Source organism: Equus caballus, chromosome 2 (assembly GCF_041296265.1).
Source record: "Equus caballus isolate H_3958 breed thoroughbred chromosome 2, TB-T2T, whole genome shotgun sequence".
NCBI classification, from domain to species: domain Eukaryota; kingdom Metazoa; phylum Chordata; class Mammalia; order Perissodactyla; family Equidae; genus Equus; species Equus caballus.
The window spans coordinates 12959016-12986740 of NC_091685.1; the positions used below are offsets into that span (position 1 = coordinate 12959016).

At 37.9% G+C, this 27725-nt stretch overlaps 1 protein-coding gene and 1 pseudogene across 2 annotated transcripts in view; one reads left to right on the forward strand and one right to left on the reverse strand.

Moving 5' to 3' along the window:
• TESK2 (testis associated actin remodelling kinase 2) overlaps window positions 1-27725 on the forward strand; it is a 138699-nt gene that overhangs the window by 56465 nt on the left and 54509 nt on the right. For both annotated transcript variants that reach the window (XM_070245606.1, NM_001428243.1), the window contains exon 3: window positions 15534-15655. In XM_070245606.1, coding sequence (XP_070101707.1) covers window positions 15534-15655 — 122 coding nt within the window. The remainder of the gene's footprint in view (window positions 1-15533; window positions 15656-27725) is intronic.
• LOC138923157 (ganglioside GM2 activator pseudogene) lies at window positions 16952-17519 on the reverse strand (annotated as a pseudogene).

Consider the following 27725-nt stretch of genomic DNA (forward strand, 5'->3'; position numbering starts at 1 on the left):
CCTCCCATCTGAAACTAAAAAGCAAAGGTTTACAAAAACTTTGAGTAAGGAGATAAATAGACAGATAGAATCAGAAAATTGCACGTCTGTATCAGAATAGGTCAGTAAAAAATTATACAAGACAAAGGGAACAGAAGCATCAAAAATAACTATAACCACTTCAATTTAATGTTTCAAACTCACAACACAGCAAAGAATAATTTGTGACAACAAAAACCTGGGGAAGAGGAAAGGGATGAAATCTGCTTAGGCTAATGGAGATAAGAAGCTATCAGAAAATGGGCTATCTCATCTATGAGATCTTTTATGCAATCCTCATGGTAACCACAAAACAAAAAATGAGAGCAGAGCTGCAAATCATAAGTAAAGAGAAAACTGAGAAAATGATCACAGAAAACCACCAAACTGAAATTGCAGTCAGAAATACAAGGGAAAAGAAACAATGGAAATATAGAATAACCTGAAAACGAGATAAAATGGCAGTACTAAGCCCTCATATTTCAGTAATCACTCTAAATGTAAATGGATTGAATTCTCCAATCACAGGACACAGAGTGGCTGGATGGATTAAAAAACAAGACCCAACAATATGCTGCCTCCAGGAAATACATCTCAGCTCTAAAGACAAACATAGACTTAGAATGAAGGGATGGAAGATGATACTCGAAACAAATGGCAAGTAAAAGAAAGCAGGTTTTGCCATACTTTTATCAGAAAAAGCAAACTTTAAGATAAAAAAGACAATGAGAGACAAAGGGGGCAATATATAATGAAAAAAGGGACATTCCACCAAGAGGACATAATAGTTATGAATATATATGGACCTAACACAGGAGCACCAAAGTATATAAAGCAACTATTAATAGACCTAAAGGGAGAAATTGACAGCAACACAATAATAGTAGGGGACCTCAGTACTCCACTTACATCAATGGATAGATCATCCAGACAGAAAATCAACAAGGAAACAGTGGACTTAAATGAAATACTAGACCAGATGGACTTAGAAGATAGAGAGAGAGAACATTCCATCCAAAAACAGCAGAATATACATTCTTCTCAAGTGCACATGTAACATTCTCAAAGATAGACCATACATTGGGAAACAAGGCAAGCCTCAATACATTTAAGAAGATTGAAATCATATCTAGCATCTTTTCTGACCACAGTGCTGTGAAACTAGAAATCAACTGTAAGAAAAAGGCTAAGAAGGTCACGAATATGTGGAGACTAAACAACATGCTACTGAACAGCCATAGGATCAATGAAGAAATCAAAGGAGAAATAAAAAAATGCCTAGAGACAAATGAAAATGAAAATACAACATACCAATTCTTATGGGATACAGCAAAAGCAGTCCTAAAAGGGAAATTTATAGCAATACAGGCCTACCTCAACAAAGAAGAAGAATCTTAAATAAGTAATCTTAAACTACACCTAACAGAAGTAGAAAAAGAAGAATAAACAAAGTCTAAAGTCAGCAGAAGGAAGGAAATAATAAAAATCAGAGCAGGAATAAGTGAAATAGTGACTGAAAAAACGACAGAAAGGATCAATGAAACTAAGAGCTGGTTCTTTGAGAAGATAAACAAAATTGACAAACACCTAGCTAGACTCACTAAGAAAAAAAGAGAGAAGGCTCAAATAAGTAAAATTAGAAGTGAAAGAGGGGAAATTACAATGGCTACCACAGAAATACAAAGGAGTATAAGAGAATACTATGAAAACTATATGCCAACAAATTGGAAAACCTAGAAGAAATGGATAAATTCTTAGACTCCTACAACTTCCCAAAAATGAATCAAGAAGAAATAGAGAGGGGCCGGCTCTGTGGCCGAGTGGTTAAGTTCGCGTGCTCCGCTGCAGCAGCCCAGGGTTCGGATCCTGGGCACGGACATGGCACTGCTCATCAGGCCATGTTGAGGCGGCGTCCCATATCCCACAACTAGAAGGACCTGCAACTAAGATATACAACTGTGTACAGGGGGAATTTGGAGAAATAAAAAGCAGAAAAAAAAAAAAAAGATTGGCAACAGTTGTTAGCCCAGGTGCCAATCTTTAAAAAAAGAAAAAAGAAGAAATAGAGAATCTGAATAGACCAATCACAAGTAAAGAGATTGAAACGGTAATCAAAAACCTCCCAAAAAACAAAAGTCCAGGACCAGATGGCTTCTCTGCAGGATTCTACCAAACATTTAAAGATGATCTAATACCTATCCTTCTCAAACTATTCCAAAAAAATTGAAGAAGATGGAACACTTCCTAACTCATTCTATGAGACCAACATCACCCTGATTCTAAACCAGACAAGGACAACACAAAGAAGGAAAATTACAGGCCAGTATCGCTGATGAGCATAGATGCAGAAATCCTCAACAAAATATTGGCAAATCAAGTACAGCAATATATTAAAAGGATCATGCACCATGATCAAGTGGTACTTATAAACAGGGACACAGGGATATTTCAACATATGCGAATCCATCAGTGTGATACACCACGTTAACAGAATGAATAAAAACCACATGATCATCTCAATAGAGGCAGAGAAAGCATTTGACAAGATGAGATATCACCTCACACCTGTGAGAATGAATATAATTAACAAGATGAGAAATAGTAAGTGTTGGAAAGGATGTGGAGAAAAGGGAACCTTCATACACTGCTGATAGGAGTGCAAACTGGTGTGGCCACTATGGAAAACAGTATGGAGATTTCTCAAAAAATTAAATAGAAATACCATACAATCCAGCTATTCCACTGCTGGGTATTTATCCAAAGAACATGAAATCAGCAATTCAAAGAGATCTATGCGCCCCTTTGTTCACTGCAGCATTATTCACAATAGCCAAGACGTGGAAGCAACCCAACTGCCTATCAACTGATGAATGGATAAAGAAGATGTGGTATATATATAATGGAATACTCAGCCATAAAAAAGACAAAATCGTCCCATTTGCAACAACATGGATGGACCTCAAGAGTATTATGTTAAGCGAGTAAGCTAGACAGAGAAAAACAAACACCATATGATTTCACTATTATGTGGAAGATAAACAAACACATGGATAAGGAGAACAGATTAGTGGTTACCAGAGGGGAAGGGGGTGGGTAACAGGGGTAAAGGGGTACATAGGTATGGTGATGGATAAAAACTAGACTGTTGGTGGTGAGCACAATTCAGTCTATACAGAAACTGATATATAATAATGTATGCCTGAAATTACACAATGTTATAAACCAACATGACCTCAAATAAAAAAAAATGTAACCTGATGGTGTACATACGGCTCCTGCATAAGTAACAATATGGACTCATTCACTGGCATAGAGTCATTACCACCATTTAACCAAGGCTCAGACATTGTGTTCTTACGTATCAACATGGGTAGATCAACAAGTGTACAAATGATCTGATTTACGTTGACCATCCTACAGAATTTATCATACAAATATTCATAAGATTGTCTTTCCCTCCCAAGGTTGAATTAAATTAAAGCAAAGAATGAAATAAGACAGGCTTAGCGCCCTCACTTTATAAAATTGGCGTGCAGAATAATTTACACATACAATGGCATCCAGAATTTCAGTGAAATTACTTATAGGATGAACTAAGGGGTTGTTATTGTCCTGAACAGATCAGGTTTCTGATGGCAAATGTAGCCATTAGAGAGTTTCCCATCTTTTGCAAGGGATTGAGAAATGTGGACAAGAACATTGTCCTTCCATAGAAAGGAGGGAGAAAACAAAGTAAGAGATAGCAGTGAAAGAAAAGTATATTGGGGCTGGCACTGTGGCCTAGTGGTTAAGTTCAGTGCATTCCACTTTGGTGGCCAGGGTTTGGTTCCCAGGCGCAGACCTACAACACTTGTTGGTGGCCATACTGTGGTGACAGCCCACCTACAAAATAGAAGAAAGTTGGCACAGATGTTAGCTCAGGGCTAACCTTCCCCCCAAAAAAAAAAAAAAAAAAAAAGCCAGTTATTTACCAGCAAAACAAATTTATTTGGGAATAGCCAAAGAATTGTAATTTGAGATGTATATGTTGTGGCAGACCATAGGCAAATCCAGCAATCAAAGAAGAGTAACGTTACTTTATTATTTTTTTGAGGAAGATTAGCCCTAACATCTGCTGCCAATCCTCCTCTTTTTGCTGAGGAAGACTGGCCCTGAGCTAACATCCATGCCCATCTTCCTCTACTTTATATGTGGGACACCTACCACAGCATGGCTTGCCAGGTGGTGCCATGTCCGCACCCAGGATCCAAACCGGTGAACCCTGGACTGCCAAAGCAGAACGTGCGCACTTAACCACTGTGCCACCGGGCTGGCCCCGAGAAATGTTATTTTATAGGGAAAAAGGAGGAAATTGGGAGGAGTTGTTTTGAATGAAAGTCCATTGGAGAAAAGCAAGAATTCAGGGTGGTGGTGGTTTCTCATTGGCTGAGTTGCTGGGGTAGTCGATTTCTGTTTGGGATACATATGCGTTTCTTTCTGTAATTGATTCTTTTCTGTTGAGGACTTCTGTGGGGGTCTGCAATTAACTATCTTCCTGTTGATGACGTCTTTCTTTTGAGGTCTGTAATTGACTGTCTTTTTGTAATTGATCTCAAGTGGTACTGCATTGGAGGACTCCTTCTGGCCTCCTGAGCCTATATTAAATGAGATTTCCCTTTATTAATTTTCACAAAGGCTATGTTGTTAGATACATACAAGATCATAATTATTATCTCTTGACAGGATAATTATTATGTAGTGTGCACACGTGTTTTTCCTTAGATCAGTTATCCTCAACTCTGTCAGGCCCAATGTCTTTGCATTGTCTGGGTTCAGATTCTGCCTCTGCCATTTACTGGATGTATGATCTTGAGAAAGTCGTTTAATCTCTCTGTACTTCAGTTTCCATAGCTGTAAAATGGGGGATATGTACCTCACAGGATTATTTTGAGGATTAAATGAGTTATATATATAAAGCTATTACACAACAGAACCTAGCACATAGCAAATGCTATAAATGCTAGCTATATTATTGCTGTTATCAAAAATTTTAAAAAATATAAATCTTAACTATCCTAAGTGAAATTGATAGGTAATTTAGGTTACTATTGCTCATAATTATAAAAAATCCACATGATACACTACATCTTTGATAAATGAAGAAAAGGAAAAGAAAATTAGTAAAAATAATAGATTTCAATATGAAAATTTCGGGCCCTGACTATTCTAGAAGACATAATGAAGAGGTCAGATGCTTTTACACCCTTATAAATGACGAGTTTTTGATTTAAGAGAAGACAATCAGAAGCCGCTCCATGCAAGAAGAAAAATTGAAGAGCAGAGATGCCAGTGGATATAAGAATAAAAGTGTAATAACAGACCAGACTTATTCGTAGGTGATAAGGGAAAAAGAAAAGTAACCTCAGTTGAAATAGGAATAGCTTGCCAAGACAAATTACAGCTTGATGAAGGAGAGAAAACAAGGAAGTAGGCTATATCTTTGCCAACTTTATCAGAGTGTTTCTTTGTAAAATGTTAATCTTGAATGTTTCATTAAGGGAAAAAGTTGGCAGAGTAGGCACATTGGTAACTTCATCTATGGACAAAACAAAAATATACTTTTTATTTATATTTGATATTTTGAGATAAAGGCTGAATAAATCACCATGAATATAAAAACTACAAAGGATTCTGATACAGATGTGTTGTATTGGGGTTCAGCTATCAGAAGTGTTGCCATTGGTTGTCTGATTTTCTGGAATGTTGATCAGTTTTTTTTTAATTTTTAAATGAATGAATTATTTTTATTGAGGTTACATTGGTTTGTAACATTATATAAATTTCAGGTGTACAGCATGTATTTTGACTTCTGTCTTGACTACATCATGCTCACCACCAAAAGTCTGGTTGCCGTTCGTCACCATCCAAATGTGTCCCTTTACCCATTTTGCCCTTCCCCTACTGGTCTTCCCCTTTGGTAACCACCAATCTGTTCTCTGTATCTATGTGTTTGTTTGTTTATCTTCCACATGAGTGAAATTATAAGGTATTTGTCTTTCTCCATCTGACTTATTTTGCTTAGCATAATACCCTCAAGTGAAATGTTGACCAATTCGTAATGATGTTCTGAACAAAATAAAAAGATAATTTTTCCTCAATTAACAAGGTAGTTGCATTCCTAGAAAATTCAGTATATATTAAAACCATGCAAGATGACTTTGTTTTTATGTAAAATGGAATTACAATCCAAATTCAGGTAGTAATAAATATGTTCTTTATTTACATGAATGGCAAGACATTTGAATTTCATACAGCACATGGAAAAATATGTCTTCGTGCAGTACTATCCTGAACCTTGCAAGATGTCTAGCATCTCTGGCTGGCAACACTCCCTGCCCCTAATCGTTGTTATAACCAAAGCACTTTGCATGAAAACTTAAAAACACCTCCAAAGTGAGCTGTTATAGCCTCCTTGAGAACTACTGCTTTAAACTCTGTTTGCCTAATATTAATGCTGCTATACCAGCTTACTGTATACTTATTGTACGCTCACTGTGACTTCTTGACTAGAAAACCTAAGCACTCATAATAGTTAACTTTATGGTTAATTGTGTTGTGACAGTTCTTATGTTGTTATCCTTATTGTTATGAATTCTCTCCTTACTATTTCTCTGAGCTAGTCAGAGGTTTATGCTTTTCTCCCCCTCTAGAATATAAGCTTCCTGGCTCAAGTTAACCATTTAAATTCAGTAAACATTTTTTGAGCCGTCAACTACTAAATGCTAGGCATTGTGCCAGAGAAGAGATTCATACCACACTGCTAAAGGTGAAGTTATTTATTCATGTGGTTTGTTATTCAAAAAGGTTAAAGTACCAACATATGCAAATAATTTAATTTAAAAAAATATAAATTAGAGCTGAATTAGAGACACCTCTGTATTAACTGTCACTCTTATATGCATGTGAATATGCATACTCGAATGGAATAGAAATAGGGTAGAGTAAGAGCTAATGGCAATGGGATTGTGCATAAACTGTAATTTATTTTTTCTATTCCAGAGTGAGCAATCTACTAACATCTATTGATACATAATTATTGCCATGCTTTTCTTTCCTGTTTACCTTTTTAAGATTTTTGACAAAAATCTAGATTTGACCATATGAGAATAAATTCTGCATGTCAGAAGGTGTGTGTGTGTGTGTGGTGGTGAGGCTGTGGAGGAAAGCTGAATTACTATTCTGGGGATAAAGAAATGAATAAAGCAGTCCTTGCCCTTAGGCATATAGGAAATTGTTCCATATGTAGTTGTAGATTCTGTGTGTTCATGGGAGGAAGTGAGTTCAGGATCTTCCTAATATTGCCATCTTGAACTGGAACTGCCCTTAGGCATATAGGAGATAAATAAACAGGTAAATTAACAGGATATAATGTGCGAGTGCTGTAATAGAGATAAATAAGGACAGAGTACTAAGAAAACACAGAGTGGAGCCATCCAGCTTTTCTTGAAATAAAGTGAGATTTTCCCAGGGAAAGCCATGTTTCCTGTATCTTGAATAATTGAAAGGAATTTAGTAGGGAGATTGGGATGGGACTCGGGGATTGAGGATTGTATCAAGGCAAGGAGAATAGCATGTGTCAAGGCAAGGAAGTGTGAGAGAGCGTGATACATTTGGAAAGAATTACCAATAGTATGTAACAGCTAAAGGTAAGGGGAGGAGTCAGGGTAGGGATAGGTAGGGAGCAGTAGATTCAGTTAGTTTTGCTAGGGAGTTTGGACTTTATTCCTCAGGTGGTGGTAAGCCATTGAAGAATTTTAAGATGGAGAGCAACAAGATAACTTTGTAATGTGGGGGCACATGTTGCTGGAAGATCTGACAAGCTGATGTCTCATGTTGATCTGTATCCTTCTCAGCATCTACCACAGTGTCTTGTATATACAGTATGATAATATTTGCTACTATTTGAATGTACCTGAAAAGACTAATGAAAGATTCACTTCCAGGCTGCATGCACACACTTGACTGGCCTTTAATTTGTGGTTTGTAGCTCTTGTTTATGAATCTTGAAGTTTTCTTTAACTCTGATTTTAGTTTTGGGATCTGTTCTGAGTCCTTGATCAAGAGAAGCTCTGAGCCAGCCCCAGTGGCCTAGTGGTTAAGTTAGTATGCTCTGCTTTCGTGGCCCGGGTTTGGTTCCTGGGTGTGGACCTACACCACTCATCTGTCAGTGGCCGTGCTGTGGTGGCACCTCACATACAAAAAGAGGAAGATTGGCAGCAGATGTTAGCTCAGGGCAAATCTTCCTCAGCAAAAAAAGAGGAGAAACTCTGTTCTTGATTGTTGCCTACCTAACGCCACTGTATGTTTTCTTGATTTCTGTGATCACTTTAAGTAGCAATTCTCAATTCTTCTGGTCATCCTTTATATAATTCTCTTTCTTCTAGTTGGCCTCTTCCTTTTATCTTCCCTTTGTTTGTTCATACTTTGTCCAGAGGAATTGTGGGATGATAGGGGATAATCATTAGAATACTACCATGGTGGTAGAGAAATTTTTGTGTACCCACACTTTTCTAGTGACAGTATTGTTATTTGATGATATTTGTGGTTTTTTGTTTGTTTTGGTATACTGCTGAAACATCCTTAGAACCTGCAGGGTCCTTGGACTTCTGAGCATGTTTGGATAGAATCCTCTGTTCTGTAGAACTTTAGTTTTCTCTGAGGTTGGACGCCATGCTCTGTTTCCTAAAGGGAAATAAATAAATAATCAATCTATCTATCTTCTCAGTGTTTTTTTGTCAATGTGTTTTTTAAAAGGCCTGGACGAGTACTCATCAAGCTTGGGACAATAACTATTTCTGGGAATGGGCACAGACTATTGGGATTAATGGATCCAATAGTAAAAAGTGACTTCTTTCTTTCTTTTTTTTTTTAAATTTGAGGAAGATTAGCCCTGAGCTAACTGCTGCCAACCCTCCTCTTTTTGCTGAGGAAGACTGGCCCTGAGCTAACATCCGTGTCCATTTTCCTCTACGTTATATGTGGGACGCCTGCCACAGCATGGCCTTTCAAGCGGTGCCATGTCCGTACCTGGGATCCGAACCAGCGAACCCCAGGCTGCCAAAGCAGAACATGTGCATTTAACTGATGCGCCACCAGGCTGGCCCCTGACTTATTTCTTATTTATAGCATTTTAATGTGTTACAGAGAGAATGTAGGCGTGTATTTCTTATTTAGTTAAAAAATGAATATAAATTGAAGTCGAAAAGCTATATTTTTGTTAGAAAAGTAAGTCAACGGCCAGCCCCTGTGGCCTACTGGTTAAGTTTGGTGTACTTTGCTTTGGCGACCCAGGTTTGGTTTCTGGGCCTGGACCTACACCACTTGTCTGTCAGTGGCCATGCTATCATGGTAGCACACGTACAAAAAAAGAGGGAGATTGGCAACATATGTTTGCTCAGGGCGAATCTTTCTCAGCAAAAAGAGGAAGATTGGCAGTAGATGTTAGCTCAGGGTGAATCTCCCTTAGCAAAAAAAAAAAGGAAAGAAAGAAAAGTAAGTCAATAATTGTGGAAGAATGGAAAATTAAGAAAAATAAAAGGAAGGGAAAAAATCATTGATAGTTCTGTCACCAATGACAACCACTATTAACATGTGATAAACTTACTTCCACTTTCTTCTGTTTTAACATAGGCTTGGCACATGCCATATGCAGGATTTTTTCTCCCCACACTTAAGAAACTGTTCTTTATTTCCTAATGCTAAATTTATGGGAGAAAATAAAATACGTTTTTTTACTTGTTTCTCTTAAGTTTTGGAAACTTTTTAAATCTACAGAAAATTGAAAGAATGGTGCAATAAACCCCTGTAGTCCTTTCACCTAGATTCATCAATTATTAATATTTTGCTACATGTCTTTATCTGTATTTTTTTTATAAACTGCTTGAAAGCAAATTGCAGACATTGTGACAGTCTACTCTTATATACTTTAGTATGTGTCTTCTAAGAATACATTCTCCTACAGAGCCATAATGTTATTATTTATACCTTAGACAGTTAACCTGCATTCAGTAAAATCATTTCATATATAGTCCCTATTAAAATTTTCCCTGTTTACCTCCAAAAAGTCTTTTACAGCTTTTTGTGACCCAGAGTCCAATCAAAGTTTCATACATTTCATTTCAGTGGTTATGTCTGTTAATCTCTTTTAATCTAGGATATTCCCCTACATTTTGTTTGAAGAGTACTGTCCAGTTGTCTTTTAGATATTCTGGATATGTCTAATTGTTTTCTTATGATTAGATCCGAGTTAAACCTTTCAGCGAGTATGTTGCATCACATCAGAAGGCTGATAATGTCGGGTGTCTCACTTTGGTAACGCTAAGTATGATTCCTTGGTTAAGATACTAGCCACCAGATCTCTCCATTGTAAAGGTTCGTTTTTTTCTTTGTAATAAATAAGTAAACTTGAGGGTATATACAAATTTGAATATTGCTATTTTCATTTAAAATTACAGTGTGCATTTTCTCTGTCATCTCAGACTCACCTGATATGCTAAAGTCTTGTGAGCATATAGTTCTTTTTTTTTTTTTAATTTCTTTTTCTCCCCAGATGCCCCAAGTACATAGTTGTATATTTTAGTTGTGGGTCCTTCTAGTTGTGGCATGTGGGACGCTGCCTCAACATGGCATAATGAGTGGTGCCATGTCCGCGCCCAGGATCCAAACCAGTGAAACCCTGGGCCGCTGAAGTGGAGCCCGCGAACTTAACCACTCGGCCATGGGGCTGGCCCCCATATAGTTTCTTATTTTTATTAAAAACAATATGTATTTTATTGAATACTTACTGTGTGCCAAGCACTGTATCTCATTTACCTAGCATAACGTTATTTTATCCTCCATAACAGTTCTATGAGATAGAGGCTGTTATTCTTTTCATTTTACAGCAGATGACTTCAAAGAGAAGTCACACTAATCATTTAAATGTTAAAACTTGGATTCAGGGGCCGGCCCTGTGGACAAGTGATTAAGTTCGTGCCCTCTGCTTCGGTGGCCCAGGGTTTCACTGGTTTGGATCCTGGGCGCGGACATGGCACCACTCATCAGGCCATGTTGAGGCGGTGTCCCACGTGCCACAAATAGACGGACTCACAACTAAATAAAATATACAACTATGTACTGGGGGTATTTGGGGAGAAAAAGCAGGAAAAAAAAAAAAGATTGGGAACGTTGTTAGCTCAGGTGCCAATCTTAAAAAACAATGTATAAAAAACAAACAAACAAACTTGGATTCAGTGTGCTCATCTCCATAGTTCAAGCACTTCACCACTCTCTATGCTGTTCTTTAGAAAGTGGATTTGGAGATCCTGTGGTAGCATCTGATGAGTTTAAAAGTGAAGGAGAGGTGGTAATTTTCTTACCTTGGTGATTTTCTTTTCCTTTCTTTTCTTTTCTCTCTTTTTTCTCTCTTCTTTCTTTTCTTTCTGCCCTCCTTTCCTTCCTTCCTTTATTTATAATTATGGTAAATTACACATAGCATAAAATTTACCATCTTAACCATTTTTAAGTGTACAATTCAGTTCATATTGTTGTGCTACCAGTCTCTGGAACTCTTTTCAGCTTGCAAAGCTGAATCTCTGTACTCATTAAACATCTCCAAATTCGTCTCCTCCCCACAGCCCCTGGCGACCACCATTCTTTGTTCTGTCTGTAGGAATTTGGCTATGCTAGGTACCTCATATAAGTGGGATCATATAGTATCTGTCTTTTTGTGACTGGCTTATTTCACTTAGCATAGTATCTTCAAGGTTTATCCATATTGTAGCATGTGTCAGAATTTTCTTCCTTCTTAAGACTGAATAATAGTCCATTGTGTGTATATACCACATTTTGTTTATCCATTCATATGTTGATAGACACTTGGGTTGCTTTCACTTTTTGGCTATTGTGAGTAATACTGCTATGAACATGAGTGTACAAATATTTTTTCGAGACCCTGCTTTCAATTCTTTTGGGTATATATCCAGAAGTAGAATTGCTGGATCATATGGCAGTTCTATTTTTAATTTTTTGAACTCTTACCTTTATTCATTTATTTATTTAAAGATTGGCACCTGAGCTAACAACTGTTGCCAATCTTCTTTTTTTTTCTGCTTTTTCTCCCCAAATCCTGCCAGTCCATAGTTGTATATTTTAGTTGTAGGTCCTTCTAGTTGTGGCATGTGGGACGCCACCTCAGCATGGCCTGATGAGTGGTGCCATGTCCACACCCAGGATCCTAACTGGTGAAACCCTGGGCTGCCGAAGCGGAGTGCATGAACTTAACCACTTGGCCACAGGACCGGCCCCTTACCTTTATTTTTAAAGATACTAATCTCTTAGGAATCCTCTCAGTAGTAGTAACAATGATCTATGTGTAGAGGACAAACTTAAGTAGAAATAGACCTTCCTTTTACTCTGAAAATCTAAGTAGATTTGAGGACTAATTAATTTTTGTGCTTGTGACAACTTGGAAGTTCCCCATATTTTGTGGACCTCTGTATTTGATGGTACTTTTTTCTTCCTTTATCACTTGTAGTCTGTTCTGTACTTAAAAAGAAAAGAAAAGAAAGGAATCTATCCAAATCTATTAATCCTTTGAGGTTTCACAGAAGTCCCACAGAGTTTTCCCCTAAGTCCTCATTCCATCATTTATATGAATATCTCTTGTGCTGTATTTGATTCTTCATTCTCTTTCTTATCTGACTAGCCAAATAGCTTATGTCTGTCCCTTTCTGGATGGTAAACTTCAGAAAATTTTGACCAAATCTTATAGGTACTACCTTTTTGTTTACATCCTCCCCTCAACCTCTGCCACCAAAAAAAGAAAAAGAAGAAAAGCACTCTCACCCCATCAGGGAAATCACCTGGATAACTAAATGATTCGCTGGCCATTAGAAAGTATATTAGAAGTATCATTTAACTGTTGTTGCCGTTGTTTTCATTGTACCCTTGGATGTGCCAGGCTTTCTAGGCACTGAAAGACACAGATGATACAATATAGATCCTGGTGTCAAGATGTTTTATAGCCTGGTGAGGAGATATTTATGTAGAGAACTATGTGATGAGTGGTATACTGGTGTTATGAGTGTTGTTCTGAGAGCGTCTAAAGAAGGAAACCACAGTAGTTCCCACACAGAGTCAAGGAAGGCTTAGAGAGGAGGAGATATCTGAAGGTGGCCTTGAAAGATAAGTAGAAATTGAGGGGCTAGAAGAAAGGAGAATATTTTATGCAGATAAAAGACAAAATACAATGAATTATGAACATGTTCATCATCTTGTTCACTTGTTTAAGGAAGTAAATTTTTTTCTGTTTAGTTTGAAACACAGAGTGTTTACCCCTGAATTTCACATGTTGTTTTAATATCAGACTTCCTTAGAAGCAGACATTTTGTGAAAACTCAGAGTATAGCTTTCAGATGATGAAAAGAAAAAGAAGAAGAGTGACTTTCAGAATGGAGAGCCCTTATTAAAACACAGATGTCTTCTGTAAACAGAGTTGGAAAAATACTGTCAGTGTGTTCTTTGTATATAAATCTCTCTTTTAACTTATCCATGCAGGATCTGAAAAGGAAAGCCACTTCTCTTTCATCCATCACGAGGTACATGACAAGAGAATCATTGATGCACTAGGAAGAGAGTTGGGTTCCAAATCTCTCTAAGTGATCTAGAAGAGGGGAGAGACAGCCAGAGCGCTGCCTCAGTTTTTCTGATCAGGGTTCCCGTGGCTCTGAGTGTTTTGCTTCCTCTTCCCCTTCTTCTGTCTGGCCACTCTGAAACATTGTTTTGTTGAATTTGAAGATAAGCTGTGATGTCTGTCTGGTGTTAATAGATATGCTAAACTTCTGGGGCTATTATCATTTCAAGGAATTTCTGGAGATGGAAGAGTTAAGTAGATTGTCATGTTTTCTATTGGAATTTCCACTTGGTCAAATATAACATACTGAAATAACAGTCTTAAAGTCCAAAAGATGATGACATTTTTGCATAGCAAGTCTTTGTTGTGCAAGATCTGAAATGAATTTTTTTTTTTTTACGTTTTATTTTTTGAGGAAGATTAGCCCTGAGCCAACTACTGCCAGTCCTCCTCTCTTTTGCTGAGGAAGCCTGGCCCCGAGCCAACATCGCACCCATCTTCCTCCACTCTATACGTGAGATGCCTACCACAGCATGGCGTGCCAAGCGGTGCCATGTCCACATCCGGAATCCCAACCGGTGAACCCCAGGCCGCCAAAGTGCAACTCGCAAACCCAACCACTGCGCCACCAGGCCGGCCCCTGAAATGAATTTTTTTTTAAATCAGAAAGGAATGAGGTCCTTGGTACTTCATAATTTTTCTACTGCTTAATTCATAATTTCTCAGTATGAAACACATCTCAGTGAATAATTGAGTTTCTTTTGGGTGAGACAAAATATTTTCTCTAGTAGTCTCATTTTGCTGCTGCTGAGACCACATTTAGAAGGTGAGAACATAATTTTCTTGCAAGTAAAGTGTTGTGGGTTTTTAAACCTGTTGAATGTGCATTGAAATTACAAGATAATATTTTTACATGTAAAATAGATTGAATTCTATAGAGGATGATTGTTTTAGAAATAGACTTACCTCTGTACATATGCATAATAGTGTGAGTGGCGTGGCCCATGTTTTTTTTATCTGACTTGAGTGTGTTTAAATGATTCTAAGGTACTTTGATTGGGTTACTACCATATTAACTCTAAAAGGTTTACTGACTTCTTTCTATATTTAACATGTGATGCTTTTTTTCTTATATATTTTATGGTGGTTGGGGGAGATTTCGAGGATGTGGCTTTAGTGACCTATAAAGATAGTTTTATATAGTTCATTAGATGTTATAAGACTTATGCATGTATCTTTTCTGTGCACTTACAATTCCACAAAAGGAACTTTTTCCTGTTAGTGTCTTTTTTTTTTTTTTTTAAAGATTTTATTTTTTCCTTTTTCTCCCCAAAGCCCCCTGGTACATAGTTGTGTATTCTTCGTTGTGGGTTCTTCTAGTTGTGGCATGTGGGACGCTGCCTCAGCGTGGTCTGATGAGCAGTGCCATGTCCGCGCCCAGGATTCGAACTAACGAAACACTGGGCCACCTGCAGCGGAGCGCGCGAACTTAACCACTTGGCCACGGGGCCAGCCCCTCCTGTTAGTGTCTTAAGACTCAGCAATTCTGGTCATAAGGAACCAGCCTAATAAATTTCCCTAATTTTTTTCTAAGCTATTAAAAAAAGACATGACTTCTTATTAACAGTGTTTTTCTGACCAGCTTAATATGAAACAGTTTTGGTCTTGGAGGAATAAATTCATCTTCCTTAGTAGAAGTGATACCCTAATGTAATCAGAGTTTACAGAAAAACATGCCCTACCATATCTGTTTTATCTAAACTGGCACTAAACCATCTTGGCACGTTCTACACGTGGAGACTTTGACCTCATATATAGCTGCTGTGCCCTTGAGCCTCTTTTCTTGTTCTATTTTATTTTCTAGGTGCGCCACCGAGCTTCTGGTCAGGTGATGGCTCTTAAGATGAACACGTTGAACAGTAACCGGGCGAACATGCTGAAAGAAGTGCAGCTCATGAATAGACTCTCCCATCCCAATATCCTTAGGTAATGGCTTTTTCTTCCTTCTGGAGATCTGAGAAAGCTGAAACCTTATTGGAGCCTTGTTAGAATAGCGTTAACAGCTCAAAGGAGGGGTTCAGGATTTCATGCTGAATCTATCTTGCTGGGGTTTAGTTGTGCTGCAGGTCTTTTTCTAGCTATTGAAACCTAATTTTCTGGTAATTAACTGCATTTAATAATGTAACTTCCTCTGTCTCTCAAATTGCTTTACTCTTTTTTTTTTTTTTAAAAGATTTTAGTTTTCCTTTTTCTCCCCAAAGCCCTCCAGTACATAGTTGTGTATTTTTAGTTGTAGGTGCTTCTAGTTGTGGCATGTGGGATGCCGCCTCAGCATGGCTTAATGAATGGTGCCATGTCCGCGCCCAGGATCTGCACTAGAGAAACCATGGGCCACTGAAGCAGAGCACGTGAACTTAACCACTCGGCCACCAGGCCAGCCTCCAAATTGCTTTACTCTAGTAGCAGCTCATTAGAACAGTTATTTCCTATTGCTGAGTTAGTAATTTGTCAGAGACAAATGATTTTATTCTCTATGTAGTTATTTTTCTTAATTGCCTTATAAAGAATCATAATTAAATCAATGAATGAAAATAAAAGTGAATTATGCCCCCAGACTATCTACTCTTAGCTTTTAGCTTTCAAGTGAGGAGACATAGTTTACCTTTTTAAAGGAAAATTATTTTATATGTGTAATAAGGTTATGCAATCATCACTTTCTAGTGATCAGTATCTGAATCTTTCTCACTTTATCTTGATTTTTTAGTGAGATGAGCATGTTTCCAAGTGAAAGCAAATAAGACAATTTCAGTCAATATATATTTAAGTAGGGCTTATGTGTAAGATACTTTATTTTATTTTTTACTTTTAAGTAAGTGACAAAATTTTAATAAGAAAATCATAAAGGTACTTCAGGGGGCCAAGGTTGGGTCAGTTTGAACTTGGGGTCACAGAACATGTTGGTTCCATTCCTTCTGACTGTTTAGAAAATGAGTTAAGCTCTTGGAGAGAAAGCCAAAGGAACGAGGAGGAAATGATGTGGCCAGCCCAAGAGATGTCCTGGGCTATCAAGAACCACCAAGCTCATCCTCTGTGAGGTTAGGGCTACTTGCCCACGCCTAACATGTAGGTGGTACAAAATGGCTTTCAGCGAGGGGGACGGCATCATTGTAGAAAGGAGCTTAAAGGTGGACAGAGAGTTGGAATTTGGCCTTAGCAAATGCAAGACAGGGGATGAGGGACGACTTCCTCAGACTCCGTCATTCTGCTGTGGTTGGTGCCACATTATTTGCCCTTTAGAGAGGTGGAGATCTTGATACAGCCCAGACGAGTCCCACTGCCGCTCAGGACGCTCTGGATGCGGTAGTTCCTGTTGTTGAGCCAGCTGGGCAGCTCCAGGTTGGGGAGGGGAAAGTACTCTTGGGCAATGAGTAGGTGGCTTCTTTGAAGGGACAGCGACAAGGAAGCCCATAGGTGTGCAGGGGCTCTGGGCAGGATTGCCCAGGGGGAGTCTTAAGTGTCAAGCATATCATAGGCATTGTCAAATGTACAGCTACCGATTTGTTCCATACACGGGATTTTGACCCATACACTGGCCACTTCCTTATCCAGAGTTATTTCCACCTTCTGAGGAGCAATGAAGGGGACAGTGGTCTTTACCTCGGCACTGACAGTCACGTTTCCAGGAACAGCAATGGGGTCAGGTTCCACAGTCAGGGTTTTGATCACCACAGGATCCTTCCCCTCATCACAGTTACCCAGGAAAATCTACTGAGCTGTCTAGGAGGATGCTTACAGGAGCCGCAGGGCCAGCAAGAAGCAAGCCCACGGCGATCAGGAATGGAGCCTGCATCGAGGGTCTCGTTGCAAAGGGTGGGTCCACTCCTGGTTAACTACCTGTAAGATGACTTAAAAAGTTAAAAGTGCTATTTACTTAGAGTCGTTTGTTGCTAATATATATATTGGACTAGATCGAAATCATGCAGCTTAAGTATGACTTAACATGTTTGGTCAGTGGTGGTAAATTAAGGAATTAGATTAAACTGCTCACTTGAAACTTTCTACCTTTATATAGAACTATTGGCTTTCTAGTCCACTACAATAATGTTTGGCCAGTATTTTTGTTATGATGACTTTCTTTCCAATCCATAAGTCAGATTAACACATTTTTTGAGCATCTAGTATATGCCTGATGATGTGTCAGACTTCAGAAAGGTATAAAAGTATATATAAAAAGGAATGTCTGCTGGCAAGGAATTTACGCTCTAATTGAGGATTAGGACTTACAATACATGAAAAGAGAACTAATAAAATCAGCGAGGACACCACTACTTGGGTAGAATAAATTCTAGGTGCTATAGAAGTTCAAAAGAGTGAGAAATCATATTAACTTGGCAGAGTCAGGGAAGCTTTCCTGGAGGAGACTGAGTCAGGCTGGAACTTGAATTTTAATAGGATTTTAGAAGATAGGGAAGGAACTCAGAAAGGAGCAAAATAGTGATTTAAAGCCAAGAGGTGAAAGTACAAAGTTTTTTGAGGAGTCAGTGAATAAAAATCCATTTGGCTAATAATAACAATAATGAGAAAACTACCATTTATTGAAGGCTGTTGTGTGCTGGATGCTTTACTTAGTTAAAGATTTTATCACAGCTGTTCTCCATTGAATGAACTGAGGCTAGAGATTAGGTGTTGGCCAAGATCTGTGACTCTGAGGCCTAGGCTCTTTCTACCATGCTTCTCCTGGAAGAAGTGAGGATTTGATAGGATGGTATTGGTAGATAAAGGTGGAAAGGTAGAACTGTGCCAAATTATTCAGAAATGCTTTGCATAAAGCCAAGAAGATTATAGTTTATGCCCTGTGTATTATATTCTGAGCAGGGACTAGCATGAGAGAGGGTAACGCAGATGGCAAACATAGAATGGTTTAGTGTTGGGGAGACTGGTGGCCAAGAGATCAGTTAAGGGCCCTCTATGATGTTTAAGAGTAAGATGGATGAGTCTTGATGTGATATTCTGCTTAGGAATTTTTACTCTAATCATATTTTCATCTTGCTTAAAAAATATTATTTTTATTGTTTTTGTTATTATTACAGAAGTGATACACTGTCCCTATGGAACATTTAGAAAATAGAGTTAGCAAAAACAAGAAAATAAAAGTTGCCCTATATCTCAGTACCTAGGGATCAAACTAGTATTAACATGTGGAATATTTCCTGCCAATATTTTTATTTCACCACTTTTTTTCTCATTTTTTTTCACCATGAACTTGACTGATGAATGCATGGGAAGATTAAATAAATTTTATTCTATCACAGCAAAATTTTAAAATATAGTTGTTATATGATACAAGTAGTATAATATAGTATAATGATTAAAAAGGAAAGTTCTATATTCTAGATCAAGCTGCCTGGATTCAAATCCTGGATCTTGGGAAAGTTTACCTCTCCGAGTCTTAGTTTTCCTGTCAATAAAATGAGGATATTGACAGTAAAGATGGAGTTAATATTATTATTTTTTTTTTTGAGGAAGATTAGCCCTGAGCTAGCTGCTGCCAATCCTCCACTTTTTGCTGAGGAAGGCTGGCCCTGAGCTAACATCCGTGCCCATCTTCCTCTATATGTGGGATGCCTACCACAGCATGGCTTGCCAAGTGCTCCCATGTCCGCACCTGGGATCCGAACCAGTGAACCCCGGGCCACTGAAACAGAACATGCGAACTTAACCGCTGTGCCACTCGCTGGCCCCTGGAGTTATTATTGAGGATTAATCAAATTAGTATATAGAAAGCATCTAGGATAGTACCTCGTTTGTGTTAAGTGCCCAGAAACTATTATTATTGGTTTCTTTTCCTCTGGCTATTTCTTTAAATGGTCCATTGAAACCTGTCTGTCTTTTACTCATTCACTCACCAAACATTTGTAGAGTATCTACTGCTGTTTTTAATGCATTCAAGGGTTTTCTGCTAGAGTAATGCTGTTGGATAGAACTTTCTGCAATGATGTAAATGTTCCTTATCTTTGCTGTCCAGTACCCACATGTGGCTAATGAGCACTGAAATGTGGCTAGTGTGAACAAGGAACTGAATTTTTAGTTTTATTTGACTTAAATGTAAATTCAAATTACACATGAAGCTAGTAGCTACTGTATTCGACAACAGTAGGCTGGGGTCTACCTACGTCTTTGCTCTTGTTTTGCCAAATGTATGTGTGTTCCAGCCTAGAAACATGGTGGTGTGATGAAACCAGTGATACCATTCCTATTCTGATGTCTTGACCTGTTTTCTTAGCCTATCTCTTTTTGGTTCCGTTGCTCAAGAATGACACACCCCTCCCTTTTAACTTACAAACAATAATATTCTTTGCTCTCAGCTAAGTTTTCTAATGTACAAAAGGTAGTGTTAACTTGGTCTTTGCGCTAAGGCAGCAAATGAGATAATGTATACAAAGCCTGGGGATCTGTTATAATCCATAGTAAGTATATAATGCATGATAATTATTGTAATTATTGTTAACCATGGTGGATTTGCACTCTTATGGTGCATTTTTGTTCTGCATAAGCCATCTGTCTCAAATATACTGTGATTAAAAGCCTGGAGTGGATTACTTTTTAAAAGAAGCTTCTAATTTTTTGTATCTTTCATGTTTTTGTGTCTTCACTTTCATTGTATATTTTGAATATGACAAAAGGAACTTACCCTACCAGTGGCCTAGAGCAAGTGGAGTCCTCTTGGCTTTGTCACCCAGAGGAGTGCTATAGCAATAGAAACGTTTATTATACTTCCCTTGGATGCCTTAAATATCAAACTAAGCATGTGTATGTTCCATTCTCAAAATTCTTAGAATTTTTATTTGCTAAATGCTTTTTTAGTTGTCTTGTATTTTTTATAATTTAAATTTTTTGTTACTATCTGTTAGTGTGGTGCTTAGTCTGTTTTCAAGCTATAAATAATATAAGCTCTCTTTTATAGGTGCAAACCTGAGGTAGAAGTATGAACCAAAGTTTTCTTTCAAATTGAGATTATTAGATTTCAATTGGGAAGAATCCATCCCTCGGAACCCCAGGATTTTTACAGACATGCCTCCTCAGGGGCTGACCCCAGGAGGGAAGGTTGCTGAGAGATGAGGCTTTCAGTTCCCGTCTGCTTCATCCAGCCAGTGAAGCTCCAGTTTTTATCTGTTGTATATTGAACTTCTGTATAAGGGTTTTGAAGAGTCTCCTGCTTAAAAACAATGAAAAAGTTGAAAATTACTGCATTAGTGATTTGGAAAGTCTATTTGGGAGGGAAGGCTATCTGCATGACCTGCCAGATGGTAGGCATCTAATCTTCTGGGCATGCTTTGGTCCTCTGCTGGCACAGCTGTTTTATGCCCAGCAGGAGTGAGTGAGCTGAACTTTTGCAGTTTTATTTCACTCTTTTTCTTGAGCCCAACCTCCCTACTTCCTCCTTTCCTTTTATCTTTCCCCTTCCTAAGATTTCTAGTTGCAAGGAAAAGAGTGGGCCTGGTAAGTCATAGAGGCAGTAGATGTGTATATTTTGTGTGTATGTATTTTTTTAATACATGGATACAGTTAAGATTGTTTGTTTTATCATCAGTTGTTCTGAGTTATCAGTTAAAAAAAGGAACAATAAAGTACTGTGTTGAATTCAGGGACTGATTATTTGGGCCTCTTGTGAATAAGGTTGTTTATGCCAGGAAGTCTTGTGCTCAAGATCTGTAACCCAAATCCATGCCCTGCTCACTTCCACTCCCCAATGGCCTTTCTGAGGACCTGTACCAAGGCTTGTTCTCATACCTCTTTGTTATTCTTCATGCCATGGGAAATGTAATATTCTTTTAGGCTCCTCATTCACATTGTCGTGCTTGCTTTCTTTTCAGGCCACATTCTGAATTTATTTTCCTATCTATTAATTTTTGTTCAGAATTGTTTTAGCTCCCCTTCAAAATCCGTTTGCAACAATATGATTGCCATTTTGTTAAAATAGAATATGCTTTCAATTCACCAAATATTTAACTGGAACTGCTCAGTCCAGCCAAGTGATATCATGGTGGACACAAGAGAAGTAGAGGGCTGCTGTCTCCTACACTGTCTCCTTAGGAAGCAAACTGTGCGTATAGGAAACAGGCTAGTCTCAGTTAAGGCTATGAGGATATGGCAGGATATTTTCCCAGTCTGAGTTATTGAGATAGCTATCTTTCCAGTTACCCATTCTGAAAATCCCAAAGTCATCTTTAATTATTCCTTGCTTCTAATCAGAAGCTAAGCTCTTGATTTTAAATCTTCAAAGACTTTTGCATCTGTTCCTGCCCTTCTACATCTGTTAGTTCAGCCGTCTTCACTTTTGCCTGGAGTGAATTATTTTCACTATCTCTTTGCCCCCCTTTTTACTCTTCCTGATACACAGCTCTAATTGTATAACTTATTTCTTAAAAATCTTGTGTGGCTCCCATTGTTTTCAGAATTGAGTCAAAAATCCTGTAGACTGACAGTTAAGGTCTGATATGTTTTTGCAGCCTTATCTTCCATTATTCCTCTTAAGCACTTAACACAACTCCATGAGTTCTTAATTGTGTTCTCTTGGACAAGTTATTTGACCTCTAGGCTTTAGTTTCTCCTTTGTTAAATGAGGGGAATGGACCAGATCAGTGGTTAGAAATAACATTAACTAATCAATTAAAACCAGCTTAATTAATGTTAAATCATTTTTAAATGATCAAGTTTAAAAAATATGTTATCTCAGGGATGTGTGTGTGTATTCCAGAATAAATGGGAAGCGTTTAAAAATTATGGCTTACAGTAGATCTTTCTGATTTTGTCATTGTAATCCTAGTGAGTAACTAGATGAAACAGTCTGTGTAACCCTCAAAGCAAATTTTGTAACACTGGCATGTTGCTAAGGAGGTCTTAACATTTTTTTCTCTTCTCTGTGCCAAAGTAGAACATCTAATGACTTAGGACTTGAGTCCAAGTTCTAATTTCATGTAACCAGAAAAATTTTGTAAAATAAAATATGGCATAAGCTTCAGTGATATTTATGTCATTATCTGGGGGGTAGTGAAGTAGTAAAACCCCAGAAAGAAGATGATTTTTATTGAAATATGGTTGACATATAATGGAAGATGGTTTTTAATATAGTCAATGACTACCATTTATTGAGTACCTATTATGGACCACTGTCGATCATTTTCCTACCGCCCCCCCCCCCCATTTTTTCCTTTCTAGACCACTCCATCTCAACAAATGGAACTGACATTCATCCATTACTTAGGCCAAAACCTAGGAGTCGTTTTTAATCTCTTTCCTTCACACCCTATTTCCAGCCATCAAGTGGTTCAGCATTATCTTTAAAATATGTCCTGAGTCTGACTGCTTATTACCACCTCCACAGGCACCATCCCAGCCCAACCCTTCTAATTGATCTCCCTTGCCCCACAACAGCCAGATTGAACTTTTTTTCCCCTGCTTTTTATTTTTAATTGAGGTAACATTGGTTTATAACATTATATAAATTTATAACATTATGTAAATTTCAGGTATACATCATTATATTTTGATTTCTGTGTAGACTACATCATGTTCACCACATAAAGACTAATTACCATCCATCACCATACACATGTGCCTAGTCACCCCTTTTGCCCTTCTCCCTCCCCCCCTTCCCTCTGGTAACCACCAATCTAATCTCTGTATCTATGTATTTGTTTCTTTGTTGTTGTTGTTATCTTCTATTTATGAGTGAGATCATACAGTATTTGACTTTGTCTGTCTGACTTATTTCACTTAGCATAATACCCTCAGGGTCCATCCATGCTGTTGTAAATGGCAAGATTTCATCTTTTTTTTTTTTTTTTACAGCTGACTAGTATTCCATTGTGTTTATATACCACATCTTCTTCATCCATTCGTCCCTTGATGGGCACTTAGGTTGTTTCCAAGTCTTGACTATTGTGAATAAAGCTATGAGGAACATAGGGGTGCATATATCTTTACGCATTCATTTTTTCATTTTCTTTGGATAAATACCAAGCAGTAGAATAGTTGGATCATATGGTAGTTGTATTCTTAATTTTTTGAGGAATCTACATACTGTTTTCCATAGGGGCTGCACCAGTTTGCATTCCCATCAGTGGTGTATGAGAGTTCCCTTTTCTCCACATCCTCTCCAACACTTGTTATTTCTTGACTTGTTAATTATACCATTCTGATGGCCATGAGGTGATATCTCATTGTAGTTTTTTTTTCTTGCTTTTTCTCCCCACATACCCCCAGTACATAGTTGTATATTTTAGTTGTGGGTCCTTCTAGTTGTGGCATGTGGGATGCTACCTCGGCATGGCCTGACAAGTGGTGCCATGCCCGTGCTCAGGATCTAAGCCTCAGTGGAGCGCACAAACTTAACCACTCGGCCATGGGGCCAGCCCCCTCATTGTAGTTTTGATTTGCATTTCCTAATAATTAGTATTGTTGAACATCTTTTCATATGCCTGTTGTCCATCTCTATGCCTTTTTTGGGAAAATGTTCAGATTTTTTGGCTTTTTTTTTTAAGATTGGCCCTCAGCTAACATCTGTTGCCAGTCTTTTTTTTTTGCTTCTTCTTCCCAAAGCCCCACAGTACATAGTGTATATTCTAGTTGTAGACCCTTCCAGTTCTGCTATGTGTGACACTGCCTCAGCATGGCTTGATGAGCGGTGCTAGGTCCATGCTAAGGATCCGAACCAGCGAAACCCTGGGCCTCCAAAGCAGAGTGTGTGAACTTAACCACTCGACCATGGGGCCAGCCCCTTTTTGCCCATTTTTAAATTGCGTTGTCAGTTTTTTTGTTGTTGAGGTGTACGAGTTCTTTATATATTTTGGTATTAACCTTTTTTCAGAAATATGGTTTGCAAATATCTTCTCACAGTGATTAGGTTGTCTTTTCATTTTGTCGATGGTTTCCTTTGCTGTGCAGAAGCTTTTTAGTTTGACGTAGTCCCATTTGTTTATTTTTTTCTTTTGTTTCCCTTGCCTGGTCAGACATGGTATTTGAAAGTATGCTGCTAAGACTGATGTTGAAGAATGTTCTACCTATGTTTTCTTCTAGAAGTTTTATGGTTTCAGGTCTTACTTTCAAGTCTTAAATCCATTTTGAGTTAATTTTTGTTTATGATATAAGATAATAGTCTACTTTCATTCTTTTGCATGTGCTGTCAAGTTTTACCAACACCATTTATTGAAGAGACTTTCCTTTCTCTATTGTATGTTCTTGGCACCCTTGTTGAAGATTAGTTGTCCATAGATGTGTGGGTTTATTTCTGGGCTCTTGATTCTGTTCCATTGATCTGCGCATCTGTTTTTGTGCTAGTACCATGCTGTTTTGATTACTATAGCTTTGTAGTATATTTTGAAATCAGGGAGTGTGATACCTCCATCTTTGTTCTTTTTTTCTCAAGATTCCTTTAGCTATTTGTGGTCTTTTGTTGTTCCATATAAATTTTAGAATTCTTTGTTCTATTTCTATGAAAAATATCATTGGAACTTTGATAGGGATTGCATTGAGTCTGTAGTTTGCTTTAGGAAGTATGGACATTTTAGCTATGTTAATTCTTCCAATCCAAGAGCACAGAATATCTTTCCATTTCTTTGTGTCGTCTTCAATTTCTTTCAATAGTGTTTTTTTTCCTACTGTTTCTCCCCGAATCCCCCCAGTACATAGTTATATATTTTACTTGTGGGTCCTTCTAGCTGTGGCATGTGGGATGCTGTCTCAGCGTGGCCTGATGAGTGGTGCCATGTCCGCACCCAGGATCCGAACCAGCAAAACCCTGGGCCGCCAAAGTGGAGCGCATGAACTTAACCACTCGGCCATGGGGTTGACCCCTCAATAGTGTTTTATAGTTTTCAGCGTAGAGCTCATTCACCTCTTTGGTTAAATATATTCCTAAGTATTTTATTCTTTTTGTTGCAGTTGTAAATGGGGTTGTAGTCTTACTTTCTCTTTCTGCTACTTTGTTGTTAGTGTATAGAGATGCAACTGATTTTTGTATGTTGATTTTGTATCCTGCAACTTCACGATATTCATTTATTATTTTTAAAAGTTTTTTTGGTGTATTCTTTAGGGTTTTCTATATATACAATCGTGTCATCTGCAAATAGTGACAGTTTCACTTCTTCTTTTCCAATTTGGATCCTTTCTATTTCTTTTTCTTGCCCAATTGCTCTGGCTGTAACTTCCAATACTATGTTAAATAAAAGTGGTGAAAGTGGGCATCCCTGTCTGGTTTCTGTTCTTAAAGGGATAGCTTTCAGTTTTTCTCCGTTGAGTACAATGTTAGCTGCTGGTTTGTCCCTGCATCTTTAGAATAAATCCCACCTGTTCATGGTGTATGATCTTTTTAATGTATTGTTGTGTTTAATTTGCTAGAATTTTGTTGAGGATTTTTGCATTGATGTTCATCAGTGATATTGGCCTGTAATTTTATTTTTTTGTGTTTTCCTTGTCTGTTTTTGGTATCAGGATAATGTTTGCCTCGTAGAATGATTTAGGATGCTTCCCCTCCTCTTCAGTTTTTTTGAAGAATTTGAGAAGGATGGGTATTAAGTCTTCTTTGAATGTTTGGTAGAGGGGCCAGCCCAGTGGCATAGTGGTTAAGTTCATGTGCTCTGCAACAGCAGCCTGGGGTTTGCAGGTTAGGATCCTGGGTGTGGACCTACGTACCGCTCATCAAACCATGCTGTGGTGGCATCCCATATATAAAATAGAGGAAAATGGGCACTGATGGTAGCTCAGGGCTAATCTTCTTCAGCAAAAAGAGGAAGATTGGCAATGGATGTTAGCTCAGGGCCAAGCTTCCTCATCAAAAAAAGAAAAAGTTTGGTAGCATTCACCAGGGAAGCCATCTGGTCCTAGACTTTTGGGGGGAGGTTTTTGATTATTGTTTCAGTCTTGCTACTGGTGATTGATCTATTCTTCTATTCTCTATTTCTCTATTTCTTCTTGATTCGGTTTTGGAAGATTATATGATTCTGAGAATTTATTAATTTCTCTAGATTATCCAATTTGTTGGTGTATCACTTTTCATAGTATTCTCTTACAATCTTTTGTATTTCTGAGGTGTCCGTGTAATTGCTCCTCTTTCATTTCTGATTTTATTTATTTGAGCCTTCTCTCTTTTTTTCTTGGTGAGTCTAGCTAAATAAAGGTTTGTCCATTTGTTTATCTTTTCAAAGAAGCAGCTCTTGGTTCCATTGATTTTTTTCCTATTGTTTTTTAAGTCTCTGTTTCATTTAATTCTGCTGTGATTTTTATTATTTCCTTCCTTCTACTGATTTTGGGCTTTGTTTGTTTTTCTTTTTCTAGTTCCTTCAGATGCACTGTTTGTTTATTTGGGATTTTTCTTGTGAGGTAGGCCTGAATTGCTATAAACTTCCCTCTTAGAACCATTTTTGCTGTATCCCACTAATTTTGGCATGTCATATTTTCATTTTCATTTATCTCCAGGTATATTTTGATTTCTCCTTTGACCTAATAGTTGTTCAGTAGCATTTTTTTGAATCTCCACATGTTCGTGGCTTTTCCAGTTTTCTTCCTGTACTTGATTTCTAGTTTCATAATGCTCTGGTCAGAAAAGATGGTTGGTATTATTTCAGCCTTCTTAAATTTATTGAGACTTGTTTTGTGGCCTAATATGTGATCTATCCTGGAGAATGTTCCACCTACATTTGAAAAGAATGTGTATTCTGCGGTTTTTAAATATATATATTTACTAAGTCCATCTGATCTAATGTGTCATTTAAGGCCAGTGTTTCCTTATTGATCCTCTGTTTTGATGATCTATCCGTTGGTGTAAGTGGAGTGTTAAAGTCCCCTACTATTATTGTGTTGCTGTCTATTTCTCCTTTTATGTCTGTTAATAATTGCTTTATATATTTAGGCGCTCCTATGTTGGGTGCATAGGTATTTACAAGTGTTATATCCTCTTGTTGGATCATTCCCTTTGTCATTATCTAGTGCCCTTCTTTGTCTCTTATTACAGTTTTTATTTTAAAGTCTATTTTGTCTGATATAAGTATTGCTACCC